The following is a 16,175-nucleotide window of genomic DNA, read 5'->3' as shown; positions in this document are numbered from 1 at the left end:
ACCATAAGAATGAAAAATAATTGAAATTTATTTCTCTTAGACTGTGTTTGGATATGGAATTTTATATGGGAAAAGTAATTTTTTAGAGGATTTAAAATTTCCCAACCCTGGAATTTCTTGCTTGGATGTCTTATTGAAAGAAAATTAAATTTTTAGTATTTTAATAGGTAATTCTTTATTAACTAAAATCTTGGAGGTGTAAATCTTGTCTAAAGAAAGGGAATTCTAAAATTCTTGTTTGCTTTCACAAAGGTGGACCTCTCTCTCTCTCTCTCTCTCTCGTAGACACACGACCATCATTGCTCTCGCACAGACCACTCATTCACGCTCGACAATCGTCACTCTCTCACTCATTCTCGCTCTTTGGTTCATCTCACTCAAACTCTCTTTATCTTTGATTCATCTCTCTTTCATAGGGTTTAATTAGGATTCTTCCTAGGTTTTGATTTAGGTTTATTTTGCAATGTTCCTTTCTCTTTCTCTTTCTCTTTTCCCTCGCTTAGGTTATCACGAATTCTATTTTTCCTAGGGTTTGATTTGGGATTGATTATGCTCTTAGGGTTTGAAGCTCTGTTGTGCTAGCTTCCTTTAATGTTTTCCTCGTGAAATCCGATCATGTACTAAACTATCTTCATGACTAACGTTGATACTATGTTGTTAATTATTGCAAAGTATCATTTATATTGAATTATCTATGTACATAAGCTCGTAATTTTTTACTAGGTACTTATAATGGAAGATATCCATAACAATCCAATTTTTATGTGGCATGATATTTTGTAATATGGAAGATGATATAACCATCAAAGTTTTATGTGATGCAGGCAAAACCATAAACAATGAAGAAGGTGTGTGACACAATTAAAAAGCAATTGGCACTGCCAGATGAATCAATTGTTACTAAAGATTCTAAATTTGTTGCACTTGGAGTTGATTCTCTTGACATGATATATTTGTACTGACAGTCATCAAATATGATTTAATTACATACATGATTTGAGGTGATTATCAAGCATTTTTGATACACTAAACATTGTTTTAACTCAAAATTAGAAATCATCTCATAGGATCTTTAGGTTGTTAGTTTTAGGACTTTTTTACGCTTTTGTGGAAGTTTTTACAGGAAATTGAGTAAGGAACACAAGCTGAGTTCTGCTCACTTATGTGTGGCTTGTGGTGCACTTAAGTGAGCTAAGTTAGAACCAAATGAAGGAGACATTGACATGCCTCACTCAAGAAAACTTTCCTCAACACTTGAGCAAGAGGAACCTTAAAGATGAATGAGGAAGTCAAGCTCGCTTAAGCGTGGCATGTGATGCACTTAAGAGCAAGCTAAGTTAGTGAGCAGCCTTGGATTCACTAGAGGCCCTCACTTAAGTCTAAGCTTCAAGGTGCTTAAGTAAGGAAAGTAAAGCAAGGGCATGTCACGAAGACCTCACTTAAGCACGACATTTTGTGCGCTTAAGCAAAGAGAGTCGAAAGTTGAAATATTTAGGATCACAAAGCTCAAGCAAGATGTTACTTACGCTTCAGTGAGGAAGTCACGACAAGCCCAAGCCTATATCAGAATATAAAAGACCTGAGACACAATAGAGGAGGTATTCTGGTGTGATTCAGATAAAATCTTTCTGAGATAAAGAGTTCTATTCCCAGGGCTCTTAGTATTGATTCATTACACATTTATATGCTTGATCTTGGGAATCGTAATCAAGTTATGGGCAATTAATCTCTTCATGTGTCGAGGTTGGATAGGCTGAACTTAATTTTATGTAATACTATCTTTTAATACATTTATTCAGATTTATTATTTTACTTATTCTCTTAATGCTTGCTTTAGATTGATCACATATTATTTGATATTAAGAATTGATAGTTTAGTCAACAGACATTCGTTTGATTCCTAAATTAAGAAAAGTAAGTACTTATTTGGGATTGATTCAAGAGATAGGTTAATACTAATTAGGCTCCTTTAATTCTTAAACATTAATTTTGGTTATTTATATTGATTTGCCTAGACATTGAGAATTAGTCTAAATAACTTAGACTCTTTCACCTAAGAAATTAGGATTAGAATATAACTATGAATTGGGAATAAATTGCATGAATAACTAGATTGATTGAGATTATTGAATTGAAAAAAGGAGAAACCAAGTTCAACCTTGGCTATTCAAATCATCAATTCTCACAACAAGACTACAATTCTTTCTCCAACTATTCCCTTTTATTTGGTTTTAATCTTTTGTCTATTTTTTTATGCATTCCAATACAATTAATTGATAAATACTTTTACCAAACCTTAGTTTCTAAGTCCTAATTGTCGAATATACACTAGTCCTTTGGGAGACGACTTGAACACTAGTCCTATTTCTATTTCAAAACTTGATTATACTTGACCACAAGAAATATCCCTAACATGTATTCATCTATTTATCGATGAATTATTTTTGTGGTGTATAATCATAATACTTAAATCAAAGTGTATAGATCAATAAATATATAAATTTATTAGTATTTGCTACACTTGATTGCATTTATCATTATGTCCATGTATTGTGTTGCTACACTTGATTGAACATTTTTAAGTTTGGATACATTAAACCATTGACCCAACACCAATTTAATTTTTGGATTTCTGCAAAATGTGATAGGGATAATATCCTTATAGATTCTACTATATATTTTATTTGAAGCACTCAAATCTTCTAACCAGTCTATTTCTAATTTCTGTGATCAATTTCTTTGTTGCCATTATGCCTAAATCTTGGACAAATATTTTTTTATATACCCTTGTAAAGAGATAATTGGCATAATGACTTCGACACAAAGCCATTGATTGGTTGACAAAAAATCCCAATAAGTTAGTGATTCTAAAATCCCTTCCATTGGATGAGAAGGAAGAATACATCAAGGGTTTTATATCTTGATGCCAAATTCTTACTTAAGTGTGCAACTAACACATATTGTTTTCATAGTAGGATTATATAACTTAGTAATATTGGGAGGTAGCCTAAAGAATTTTTATCTCCTTCATTAACTATGTCTAAATATTTTTGAACATGTCTCCCCCCTCTTGGCTGCCTTCCTAACATGGGATATTTGCTATATGTAATGCTTATATAGCAGAAATATTGAGAAGTTGAAAATTTTAAAACTTACAACATTCTAAATTTCTAATTGTGTCATATTGTCCTTGTCAGAGTAGTCAGTAGTTTGTTTGACATATTGTCATAAAATTTGAGAAAAAATTCAATTTGGCTGCCAAGTAAAAAATAATGTGAGTGCCATAAGTTGATGTCCTGCTATTCTTTCATTATTTGAGTTGTTAGTATTGTTAGTTGTTTTAATATATGATACCTAATGTCTACAATGAGATAACTGTAGTGCAACCTCTTGAGTTTACCGTTTATTTGTTTGTCTATTTTCTTTCCACCAATATAAATAAAAAAGGGGACATTGTGAGATAATTATTATAAACAAACCTTATGATTAATTTATGAAACTTTGGCTTCTATGATCTTGTGGTTCGTGTTTACCCCATTTGTGTAATGAGCAGTGTTATTATATGCGCATTTCACATTATTAACAAATATCAATGTTTTATTTTTGATGTTATGTGGAAATATTAGAATTGCACTTGTTAGTATTCACTTTTTCTAAGATTGGTGTTTGTGTTCAATGTAACATAACTGCATTTTAGAGTGAAGCCTCTTGGTGTATCAAATTAAAAAAATTCATAATTAAAATCCTCAAATGACAAACCTTATATATCTGAAAATTATCCAAATTTTAGTGTGTAATCACAGAGAAAAATATGCATTTGTAGAGCTTAACTAGTCAATGCCTATATATAGTAGTGCGTAGATATTGAACAAGTTGCTTGACTATAATTGTTATGACTTTCTTTTTAACATGTTATAGCTTTGAACAATTATCAAGTAGTTGAGGATGAACTAATGAGAACAACATTATTTTAGCTTTCAAACTTGTATGTTATTTTTGGTTATATAATTGAGATTCAAACTAATTTTTAATTGTCTATCATGAACTTTTAGTTATATGGAAGTTTATTGAGAATGAATATTGTAAATGAGTTGAATCTCATATTCACATATCTGAACAATTTTAATTTTTGTGATTTTTCAAATGAAACTAATGATGAAAATTGCTTGATTTATTTTTTAGTTTTTCTTTCTTGTTGGAAAACATACATTTTTTATGTTGTAGTTCTATGTTTTTATTGTTAATATATAATTGGAGAAGAATATATATATCCAAAATAAAATAATTATGAAAAAGTAATTACTTTATTTAAATAATAGAATTTATAAGTGAAAAAATTAATTATTTTAGTCTGGGTAAAAGATTTTATAAATGAAAGAATTTAATTGTTTTATTCAAATACAAATTTTAGAAAAAAAAATCATCATTTTTCAAAATAAGAAATTATAGAAATGAACAAAATTTAATTGTTTTATCCAAACATAAGATTTCGAAAATGAAAGAATTTAATTCCCTGATACAATTAGCAAAATTTAGAAATGACGGAATTTAATTCCTTGATACACACCCATACCTTTTAGACTCCGTGCTTGAAGAACTATGGACTGTCTCGCTAGGTAGGTTGATCTAGCATAATAAGTACCCTAGTTCTCAAACTTCATGCTTGAGGGTTGTAGACCTCTTGATCAGGTAGATCGATCAAGCATAATAAGCATTCATGCCTTGCAGGCTCTACGCTTGAGGTGCTATGTTCGACTAAGTAGACCAATCGGGCATAGAGACCCTCTAACTTTAGAATTGTGTGTGTGATTTAGGCCTCTAACATTTAGTCCAATCATATTCAATAAATAAGGGTGACCCCTTTAGTCACCTTAGGTCACATATTCTAGTGTTCGTCAAGACTTCTTGATTGAGCCTTCGATTTATAAGTATGGGTGATCACTTTGGTCACCCTATGTCACGTATTCTAGTGTTCGTTAAGGCTTCTTGTGTGTGAGTCAAAAAATAATATTTTCTATGACCAATAGCAAACATAAATTAGATTAAGCTTTTTTAAAAAAATCTTAAACAATCTAAAGCTAAATTTTTCATTCGAGATAATCTTACAACTCTAATATCTTTAATCAATATCCATAAGATTCACACACCTTTTACTTTCAACAATTAAATGCCCATAATTAGATTAGATAAAATCATAAAATAACAATAATAATTAAAAATTGGATAATCTAATTTTCCAAAAGTCCAGCCAAGTCAACCCATACACCCAACGGATACTCTCGTATTGGGTTGTGCATGAAGTAGGCATTCCACTCCTACACACATATAAACATGAGGTGACATGTGATAACCTTTCTCTCACTATTGCCTCTATATCTTTCCACACATAACAAATCATAATTTTAAAAGTCCAACTCATGATTAATATGGACAAGACATTGGGTCAATGGTTAAACCAATAGGTCATTATTTGATCCCATGACTCAGTTTGTATTAAGAAAATTAATAATTTTATACCTACCTTTAAAAAAACAAAAATCACATCATAAATTAATTTAATTTCACAAACTCATTCTTCAAAGCATTCATCCATCACATATTAATATAGTTCCACATAGGGACAAAATATATGGGGGGCTAGTAAGGACTTCAGCCCCCGCTCCTCAGCATTAATAAATATATAATAATTAATAAGATATATACTATTTCTAGTAAAAAAATACTTATTAATAAATATAATAATATATGTTATCAATAATTATATGTATTAATATTTTTTGTCACTAATTATAAACTAACCCAAAGAAATATGATAAAATAATATTTTTATGACTTTTTATCAATTATTATTACATAGGTTAACTATACTTTTTTATATTATTATAAGTCTCATTTACCTATTTATACATTTAATTATTAACATTAATTATTCTTAAGATTAAGATTATATTATAAATATATTCATATATAATTGCTATAAAATTTGATGACTTTTAGTGTAAAATATGTTTTTAGTCTCTATACTTTTATTGAATCATAATTTTAGTCTCCAAACTTATATATCGAGCAATTTAGTCTTTGAACTTTATAAAAAATAAATTTTAGTCATTCATCACAATCTCAAGTTAAAAAGGTGCAAAAATTTGGGAGTAAGTCTAGAGACTAAAATCATTTTTTTATATAAATTTCAAGGATTAAATTTACAATATGAAAGTTTCCAGACCAAAAATAATTAACGTAAGTATAATGGACTAAAAACATATTTTATTTCAACTATTATTATATTTGATGAGTTTATTCCTCTTTTTTAAAGCCATATTATTGTCTATTTGATCGTCTTTGTGAGATCAACAAATCTTTCAAAACTTGAAATAAGAAATATGTATTATTTGAAATAAAAATCAATTTTAGTTTTACCTGTAGAACTAATAAATAATTATTTATTAAATAATTATTTATTAGAATTTAGATATTTAAATAATTAAAGTACAATTTTGTCCAACCCTCCTTTAATGATTTCCTAGAACCATCCCTGGATCCACAAGCTTATTATTATTAGTAAAATAGTTTATTATATTTTTTATTAGTATTATTATATAGTTTATTATATTGTTATGTTTTAAAAATTATTATACTTTTATTACTATTATTATTAATTATTTTTTTGTATTATATTATTATTTTTATTATTTAGTTTATTGTATTTCATTATTATTTTAGTTTACTTGAAACCCTAAACTAAATCATCTTCATGCTTCCTTGCTGGTTGTGTACTTGCGTCTCTGTTTTGATTTTCTTTTTTTTACAAAATTTAAAATGTCCGATCCGGATCAGTGGATCATCGATTGATTTAACCCCGAACCGGACCCAAATCAAATTACCCGGTTTCTTTCTCTCTCTTTATATCTTCTTCGCATTCTCTGTGCATACAAAACCGCACACACACTCTCTCTTTCTCTCTCTTCAAATCAAAACCCATCACAATTCACAACAACATACAAATCCCAAATCCTATCTTTTCTCTTCTCATATAAAAGAACCCTTCTTTCGAATCCTTCCCGCTCTTTTCCCTCTGATTTAATTCATGCGCAGATCCAAACCCTAATCCATCTCTCCGAGGTCTGATTTCACCCCCAATTCGTGTTTTTCTTGAACCAAATTTAAAACAAAAGAGGGTTTCGTTTAATACGAAAGCAAAAACTGTTGTGTTTTTTTTTTTTTTACTTTCGAGATCTGGGTTCTTTTTTATTTATTTATTTTTGGATAATAAAGGTTTTATCTTTTTGTGTTTTGAGTTGAGAAAAAGAGAAGCGAAGTTTATTTGTTGTTTTGGTACTGATTGGTGTTGAACGTGGTGGGTTTTTCTTTATTTTCTTGGTGGGCAGCTCTTTGATTTTTGAGTTAATAAAAAAAAAAAAATTAGGGTTTGATGGCTGACCAAGGATTGGAAGGGAGCCAGCCGGTGGATCTACAGAAGCATCCTTCTGGGATCGTGCCTACCCTTCAGTGAGTATCTGTTTTTTGATGAACAAATTTTCACTTTCTCTTTTTATTTGGTTTCATTTGCGAGCTTCAGATGGTTGAATCTTAAGTTGTGGGGTTACCCCTTTTTGTTAGAAATAAGTCAACCCCCATGTTTGTAGAGCCTACCCACAGATCACACTATTGCAAGTTCTCAATTGTGTGGTGATTTTGCACTCTTTATTAAGTTTTGTGACTTTTGTCTATTTAGCACTTAAACATACTTGTTGAGTGCTATTGAATACTTTACATTTCTTTTATTTTTTTTATGAATACTTTCAGGCACTAGTCATCCATTATCATTGTTCAACTCTTTGACAACATGAAAACCTCAAGTTTAAATCCTGACTGTAAAATTGTGTGCGCATTACAAATTTGTGAAAATTTTACATTGCATCCACTTTTTAGGGTTGGTGATTGTGCTGTGTGCTGCTATGCCGCTATAGTAATTGGGTTTTAAGTTTAACTTTTAAGAGGTGGCTGTTTATGTTGTCATCTACCTTTTCTGGCATTTGCTACTGTTGATTAATAACATTTGCTTCTATCACTATGTTGGAATGTATAATAATTTTGCCTCTTTTCACATTGGAATGTTAAGGATTTTGCTTCAATTTTCATTGGATTATCTAATAATTTTGCTTCTGTTTACAATTTACTTTGGATTGTGCAAATAATTTGCTTTTATTTACATTAGCATACATAATAGTTTTCCTTCTTTTTATGTGGTTTAATAATCAAGCTGTTTGTACATCCAGAAATATTGTGTCCACAGTCAATTTGGACTGTAAGTTGGACCTCAAAACAATTGCACTTCAAGCTCGTAATGCAGAGTACAATCCCAAGGCAAGTTTCATTTGTTTGTAGTGAATTTCACTCAAATATGCTATCTGCACAATGGTGCATGTTTACATGTTTCTTTTTGTTTTTGCATCTGAATTACAATAAAGGCTAACTGGTTTGTTCTGCAGTCACGTATCCTGCTTTCTAAATTTTTTTTGGTTCCTATCTGGACCAGAGAAGTGTGGTTAATCTAAACTACTATTTTATATTAATATCCCACATGATATCTTCTGCTTGTTACTATGTTTCTGTTATTCGGAATCATTAATTTGCAGATGTATTATTTGTGCTAGTTCTAATGGTTGGTGGTATGCTGTACTGATGTCTGTGATGTGTTTGGTTGCAGCGTTTTGCTGCTGTCATTATGAGGATAAGAGATCCCAAAACAACTGCACTTATTTTTGCTTCTGGCAAGATGGTATGCTCCTTTGCTGCACTGTTATGCCTATCTTTTAGATGATAGTAGTGCATTTGGATATTTTTAATGCTGTCCTCAAATTAATTCCATGTTAATTTGTAGTTGTGTGGTTCTCTTGTTGAAGTCTGTTTGGTATCTTTTCTATTTTAATTAACTATGTTTATCAAATCAATGGACAAACTGGTGTTAATTAGAAACTGTCTTTGCCTTTAGTATATCATTGTAGGTGCTAGTAATGAGGTTGTGAACATGGTTGGCTCTTGTCAAAATTCCATGAATCAATTGGTTCTGTATAGCTGATGAGAGAGAAATCATGGAGCAACCTCAATTCCCAATCATTAATTTATGTAAAATGGAAATAAGGAAGATATACTATTTCTAAAATTATTTTTACAGTTTTATTTAGTGGAAAACTATATATTTTCTCTTGTTTTAATAATTGAGCATGAACCTTGCAATTTACAATACCATTGCAATTCAAGAATTATATTATATGCCTTCTTGTCTGTGATTCACATTAATATGACTATTGACTAGGTTTGTACTGGAGCTAAGAGTGAACAACAGTCTAAATTGGCAGCAAGGAAGGTATGTTACTGCTCCTTGTTTTTGTTTTTTTATATCTCCATCATCCTGTTCAGATTAATGTTTTTTTCTCAGATGGAGTCTCTGGTGAAATAAACCATTTGTGGTAGCTTGGTTTTGAAACTATTATTCCTGTTTTTGGAGTAGAGCTCTTAAATCATTTGGGTGGATGGTTTTAACTCTTTACATGTGTTTAATATCCATCCTCAAATTATTTTCTCCAGTTAGTGTTGTGCAGTTCATTCTGAAAAATTTACATTATTTTTTAAATTTTCTATTTTCCACCTTTCAGTATGCTCGTATTATCCAAAAGCTTGGCTTCCCAGCCAAATTTAAGGTACTGCTTTTGCTCTTTCTCAATCCATGTTTTTTGTTCTTTTCTCACTGTAACTATGTTGTGCTTGATTACTAATTGGTTCCTTGGGTATTATGCTCTAGGATTTCAAAATTCAGAACATTGTCGGCTCTTGTGATGTCAAGTTCCCCATACGGCTGGAGGGTCTTGCATATTCCCATGGTGCTTTCTCAAGTGTAAGTTTTAATTTTTTGGGAAAATAAATTGGTCCCTGGTGACTTTTATATCAGAATATTTTGTTTTCACAATCAATGTTTGGCTATCCTGATGTTTAGGGTCACTTATAATTGTAAGGTTGTTTTTTTAGACTTATATAACTTGATATGAAGTAACCTACAGAAAAATTGTATTTTGTTTAAAGCACTATGTTGCAAACTATGGAAAACATTATTTACTGATGCTGACTTACAGATGCAAAACTGAAACTAATTTCCATGGCAGCCAAAAATCAACAAAACTGTTTTAATGCATTGCCCAACGTTGTAGATACTTCTAGATGGAAAGGTTTTTAGAGTTTTAAAAATTTAAGTGGAGTCAAATGGTTAAACTTGACTAATAGTGTTATAAATCCCGATGATTGTGTAATGAAGAAAGTATAAATTATCAAAGGGGGCCATCTTCTATTCTGTCTATGCATGTGCTTTGTCTAAATTCTAGTAGAGGAAAATGGTGGATATTCTCTTATACTTGCTTATTTGTGGTGGCAGTATGAACCAGAGCTGTTTCCAGGGCTAATCTACCGTATGAAGCAACCTAAAATAGTTTTGCTTATATTTGTCTCTGGAAAAATTGTTCTAACAGGAGCCAAGGTAATATTTTTGCTTATAATTCCCCCCCTCCCCCCAATTTTTTTGGCTCACTGGATTTTTATTTATCTGTTTTCATTTCCATTTTTTAGGTGAGAGATGAGACTTACACTGCCTTTGAAAACATATATCCCGTGCTTACTGAGTTCAGGAAAAACCAACAATGGTATGAAGTTGTCTTTGCATATTTAACTTTTTCAGTACATACAGATGTAATTTCAACGATTTTGTATAGTCATCATAATCATAAAAGCATTACATTTAGATCCTGGATGTTCACAATGCAGATGCAGATACTTTTCTATGTCGTGTTTTATATAAGTGTTGATGTTACACTTATTCATAAAATTGAATTTTTGCTACTTTTGAACTTTTTCATGTGATTACCACTGTTTCTGGGTATCAAACTGTAATTCAATATTTGATATGGTTATGATGGCAGATTGTAATTCAAGAAAGAGCAGGAGCAGTGGTTTGGCAGAGAAGTTCGTGGAACTGTAAATATTAAGACAAAGGATATAATCTAGATTGATATAAATTAAAGACAGCCGTTTGTGTTGCCCCTTGTCTTTGTTTTTTTGATTTGTCTTGATGTAGTAAAGTGGCAGACGTTGTCTATTGAATTGACATTTTTGAAAAAAAAAAAAGAGAAAAGAGGATTTTGAGGTGTCAGAAATGAGGAAAAAAAAAGTGGAGCTAAATGGAAAAAGTAGCACATTGAGTCCTGACAGTAGCTTGAAAATGTTTTGATAACTTCTACTATCAATTGACCGTAGTGTGATCTAACTACTGAGTAGCATTGAATATCTTGATCAACAAATCGAAAATTTGAGCCTGCTAAATTTGTAATCGTTTTCAGAATTTGGTTTACATTGATAGATGGAACTACTTATTTAGTATTTTGGACCTTGATTTTTTGGTTCTTAAGTGAGGTGTCCTCCAGACTTCAGAGAATAAAGGGAATTTAAAGTTAATTAGAAAATCAACTGTTAAGAGCTATAATAAAGTTAAATTATACAACAAAATATAAACAATTTCAATATCTGATTGATCTCATCGTAGTACATTCTAGACTAATTTGGGATTTTGGTGTTTTTTTTTTAATTTTTAAATCAAGATATTTAATTATTTTATTTTTTAAAAGAAATAACGTGAAAATAAAAAATATTAGAAGTTGAATTTATAATTTTTTATTCAAAAATAAGATAATAAATTATTAAGATACTTATTTTATTTAATTAATTTTATAAATATTATTTATACGTATTATTAGTTCAGATTTATTAAATTTTTTTAAATTATAAAAGTTTATAAATTAAAAAAAAAATATTTAGTATTACATAAATTAAATATTAAATATTTTATTTTAATTTAAAATTTTTATAAATTGGAAAATAATTAATGACTTTTAACTAATGATATACATAAAATAATATTTATAAAATTAATTAAATAAAATAAATATATTAGTAGCTTATTATAAAAAGTCATGAATTTAACAAGATTTTTTTATTTTTTATTTTATTTAACTTCTTGCAAGTATTAAATCAACATTAATACATCATATTAAACCTTTTTTTATTTTTTTATTTTATTTAATTTCTTATTATATAAGTTTCATGTTCTTACATAAGTGTTACATTGACATCAATATATTATACCAAAATTCATATTTAACTTTAGATGATTAACTAACAGAAATATTAAAATTATTTATTCTAAAAATTAAAAAAATTAAATGTCTTGATTTATAAATAAAAAAATAAAAATCACAGATTTAAAATTATAGAAAAATTTAAAATTATAATTTACGCTACATCCTATTAAAATTGTGTAGAATAACTGCTAATGTTTCTTATTGTGATTTAATTGCCTTAAAATGTTAAAATTGAGATTCTTTTTTCAAAATTATACATAGCAAAGAAAAAGTATATATAAAAAATAGGATGACTTCTGTTTGTTTTTAAAATAACGCAAGCTTGAACTTGAGAAAGTTAGACAAAGGATTGAAGTGTTTTGGATTTTATATAACCTATCATAGAGCTATTTTGTATAAAGCCCAAAGCCCAAAGAATTGAGGAGCAAGAGAAAGAGATGGAGACAAAAAGTGAAGCAATTTTCTTTTTAAATTAGTTTATTTTCTCAATTCATTTTTCATGGTTCTAACATGGAAGTTGTCTCCCACATCTCGATAAAATTATAACCGTGCCTGTTCTTTTACCGTCTAAACAATTGAATCTAATTCTCACTCCATTTTAGCTGCTCTAATTTAAAAACCAATCAATTCACATTCAAGTTTCTAAACATAGCCTTGTGTTTGGTTTTATCTTAGACGATTTCACTTGAAGAATTGGTTTTAGTCTAAAATAATTAATAATTATTATTTGAAGTAATTTTAAGTAACTTTTACATTAGGATTGGATATTTACTTGTTTGTTCTAGTTTGTTGTTTAGTTTTTATATTTTTCTATTGTACCAAAAAAATTAACTTTTACGTTGAATAAAAAAATTCATACTAAATTTTGTTATTACTTTAGGACCTGATCATAATATAATATGATAAGATAAAATAAAATAAGATGATTATTCTATTTTATTATAATGTTATTTTTCATGCCAATAAAATATAATACGGTTATTTTATTTCTTATCCTATCGAGTTAATCAGATTATAAAAATCATAAATAGCTTAATGAAAGTTTACAAGTTAGCATATTTCATCTCACTAAGGAAAATGTTAGAGAAGCAAAATTTGTCTATATAACTCCTTTTTGCTTTCACAATTGTTTCCATGTAGTTCAGCATAAATTCTGATAGTATTCGCATTTCAGTAGTAAATAGACAATAGTAGTAGCTTTCAAAAAACAAACAAACAAATAGTGGTGATTAACGTCGTTGATTAGAACAAATAAAAATTTAGGAAATCTAACAATATACCGACCTTAGCTCAGTTGGTAGAGTGGAGGACTGTAGTTGTTATAACAGACATCCTTAGGTCGCTGGTTCGAATCCGGCAGGTCGGAACTTTTTTAATTCAATTCTTATTTTTAGTAATTAACGAAATAAATAGGAATCAGAGGGCTTTGCTTATTGTATTTCTCAAAATGGTTACTAAACGAATCTGAGAAATCTTAAATCGTTATTGTCTTTACAATTAAGCTGTACCAATTTACATGAATTTTATAAAATTAAACAAAAATCATAGGAACATCATCGTGCATGCAATAGTGGTGTTTATAAATTAACTTAATTTAATGTAAACTAAATCGTAAAAATTAAGAAGTATTTTTTATTAAATTGGATCAAAATTTATATATTTAATTTTGAAAACTGATCCATATCATGCACAACTGTGAGTCTGTGAAATAATAGGCCAACACACCTAATGATTAATGACTCTTTGACATGCCTTACAAATGTTGAGTAATGTGATGAATTTAACAGTAGTTTATTTATTTAACGTTCATTAATCTAGACAAAACAGTTTGTACTGGTGTTTAATTATGAATAGTTGTGTAAGTAAGTACCAAAAAAAAAAGTTGTGCAAGCATATGTATGTTGCGGAGTATATGATGGTATCAAAATTGTTGTGTGTTTGTTTGGTCATACATAGGACTGTCGCCATTGGTGGTCTGGCATGGCCATATAAAATTCTAAATTCTAACTTTTATTTGGGTTCAAGCTTAGACAAAATAGGTTGAAGTTTTAAGTATGAATCTTGATATTGTCATATATTAAAAAAAGAAAGAGTTTCCTTCAAAATTAATTATGCAATTTGCATGGTGCAATTGTGATTTTTGACTAAATTGTTTATAGAAACAGCAAGGAAGCCTATAACCTTGGCAAGTGTTATGCTCGTTGCCAAACGTAATTGATCGATGTACGTTGTAAAAAATGTTTGAGTAAATTATAAAATTAAGACAAAAAATTAGTCACACTGCAACAAGACAAATAAAGATGCCTTTCAAAATAACGAATGAACAACATATAGTTATATATACTTCACAACAAAACTAACTTCGCTTGTTCCAAGGTCTTTGTCTTTAGGTTCAAGATAAGTGGAGGGACAGTTTGATATAAGCTTGTATTCCATTTGGCTTATAAGAGATTCCTTTTTTATTTATTTATTACATTATATTAGAGAGCAGAATAAACAAATAAAAAGAATATAGTCTACGCGTCTCATATTTATAAGTTAGTACTCTAATCATCAAATTATTAATCATTCACAACTAGTTAATTTGCATAAAGTTCATCACTACATGTGGTTTGACAAGGGAAAGGCATAATAATAGAATAAATATGATGTAAGAGTGGACCTAACCTTTCTAATTGTTGTTGTCACTATGAACTTACCATTATAGCATGATGCATGCTTCCAAACTTGTCTTCCATCTCAGGTAAAAGTTAACTTCAACCGGATATCACTTTTTACATTAATAGATTCCGTTTTCATTACATTATATTAGAGAGAACACAACAAATAAAACAATTTGTCTGTGTCTCATTTAAAAGTCAGTGCTCTAACAATCAAATTATTAATCAAGCACAACTTGCTAATTTGCATAAAGTTCATGTGGCTTCACAGTGGAAGGCATAATAATAGAATAAAAATGGTGTAGGAGTGGACCCTTTTAACCTGAAACCATCACTTTACTATAATAGCTAGCTAGCTAACTTGCTGCATGCTTTCAAACTTCAACGGCTAGTCACTTTTTTACCAAATGAAACGTGTGTTTGAGCTTGCGTTTGCAATGTTCCAAATCCAAGATTTTAATGTCCGAATAAGATGAAACGTAGAAGTTATAGGGACTAGCTTGAATTGAATCCTTCAAAACGCATAACTACAAAACTAATAAAGAAAACATATGAAGGCTTTTCATATTATCAGTTAATCTCAAGTTATGAGAGATGGTAATTTTATTAACTTTTATAATAATTATTTAAAAATTTACATCTAGTATAATTTTTTATTAATTGGAAAAGTAAGAAAAAAATACTCTATTGAACTCTAAAATGTTTGTTGATGTTTGGAGATAGTAACTACGGTTAGATAGTAGTTACACAATGTGAATCTCTTATACATAATATTCAATGACAAATTTCATTTAATTAAACCAAGCAAAGTAAAGAATCACCAAAGCCAAATATTTTGGCAAATCATTTGAAGTCATCAGGAGACCGGGTAATGGGCCAAAGCGAGAAGCATGGGTCTCAGTACATCTCCAAAACAGTTTCCCACTTCCTTCTTTTCTCTTTCTCCTCTTCACTTCAATGATAACCAATTCATCCATTAACCGGTAAATCCAATCCCTCTATCCTTACTACCCCGAAGCCACTCTTATCCTTCTTCACCATCACCGTTACATTCTCTAGCGCCTTCATTGTAACGAACTGCTCCTTAGAATCCGAATATTCTGGGTCGGTAAACAAACCCGAAATGTCAACCCCGGGCAAGAAAGATATCAAGTCAAACGTATTTAAACTATTAGTCACAACCCAATTCTCGGGTTGGGTCAAGTTATCCATATACCTGCCCCGACGAAATTGGTTTCTCTACTGTCCCAAGCTGTTCCTGTGCTCCCCCTTCAAAACGATACAGTTTTCATGATTTTCATGAAGTGGGTTCACGATTAACTATTAACACTGT

At 29.7% G+C, this 16,175-nt stretch overlaps 1 protein-coding gene and 1 non-coding gene across 3 annotated transcripts; both read left to right on the top strand.

The window, feature by feature from the left end:
* Positions 1-6,914: 6,914 nt before the first annotated feature.
* TBP1 (TATA-box binding protein) lies at positions 6,915-11,311 on the top strand. Of its 2 annotated transcripts, none has more exons than XM_006598706.4 (10): positions 6,915-7,119; positions 7,424-7,506; positions 8,277-8,364; positions 8,708-8,779; positions 9,317-9,367; positions 9,657-9,701; positions 9,803-9,895; positions 10,427-10,528; positions 10,618-10,691; positions 10,968-11,311. In XM_006598706.4, coding segments are annotated over exons 2-10 (603 nt in total). In that variant the 5' UTR covers positions 6,915-7,119; positions 7,424-7,429; the 3' UTR covers positions 10,969-11,311.
* Positions 11,312-13,461: 2,150 nt separating this feature from the next.
* TRNAY-GUA (transfer RNA tyrosine (anticodon GUA)) lies at positions 13,462-13,548 on the top strand. The gene is given in 2 exon segments: positions 13,462-13,498; positions 13,513-13,548. It is a non-coding gene; the product is annotated as a tRNA-Tyr (tRNA).
* The last annotated feature ends 2,627 nt before the right edge of the window (positions 13,549-16,175 follow it).

This window comes from Glycine max, chromosome 16 (assembly GCF_000004515.6).
Source record: "Glycine max cultivar Williams 82 chromosome 16, Glycine_max_v4.0, whole genome shotgun sequence".
NCBI lineage: Eukaryota > Viridiplantae > Streptophyta > Magnoliopsida > Fabales > Fabaceae > Glycine > Glycine max.
The sequence above is the reverse complement of the archived record's forward strand: the minus strand, read 5'-3'. Positions and strand labels throughout refer to the sequence as shown.

Coding starts and splice junctions, on each gene's coding strand:
- TBP1 (XM_006598706.4), top strand. CDS start 7,430: ATGGCTGACCAAGGATTGGAAGGGAGCCAGCCGGTGGATCTACAGAAG. Junction 9,368..9,656: donor CTAAATTGGCAGCAAGGAAG/GTATGTTACTGC, acceptor TCCACCTTTCAG/TATGCTCGTATTATCCAAAA. Junction 9,896..10,426: donor CCCATGGTGCTTTCTCAAGT/GTAAGTTTTAAT, acceptor TTGTGGTGGCAG/TATGAACCAGAGCTGTTTCC.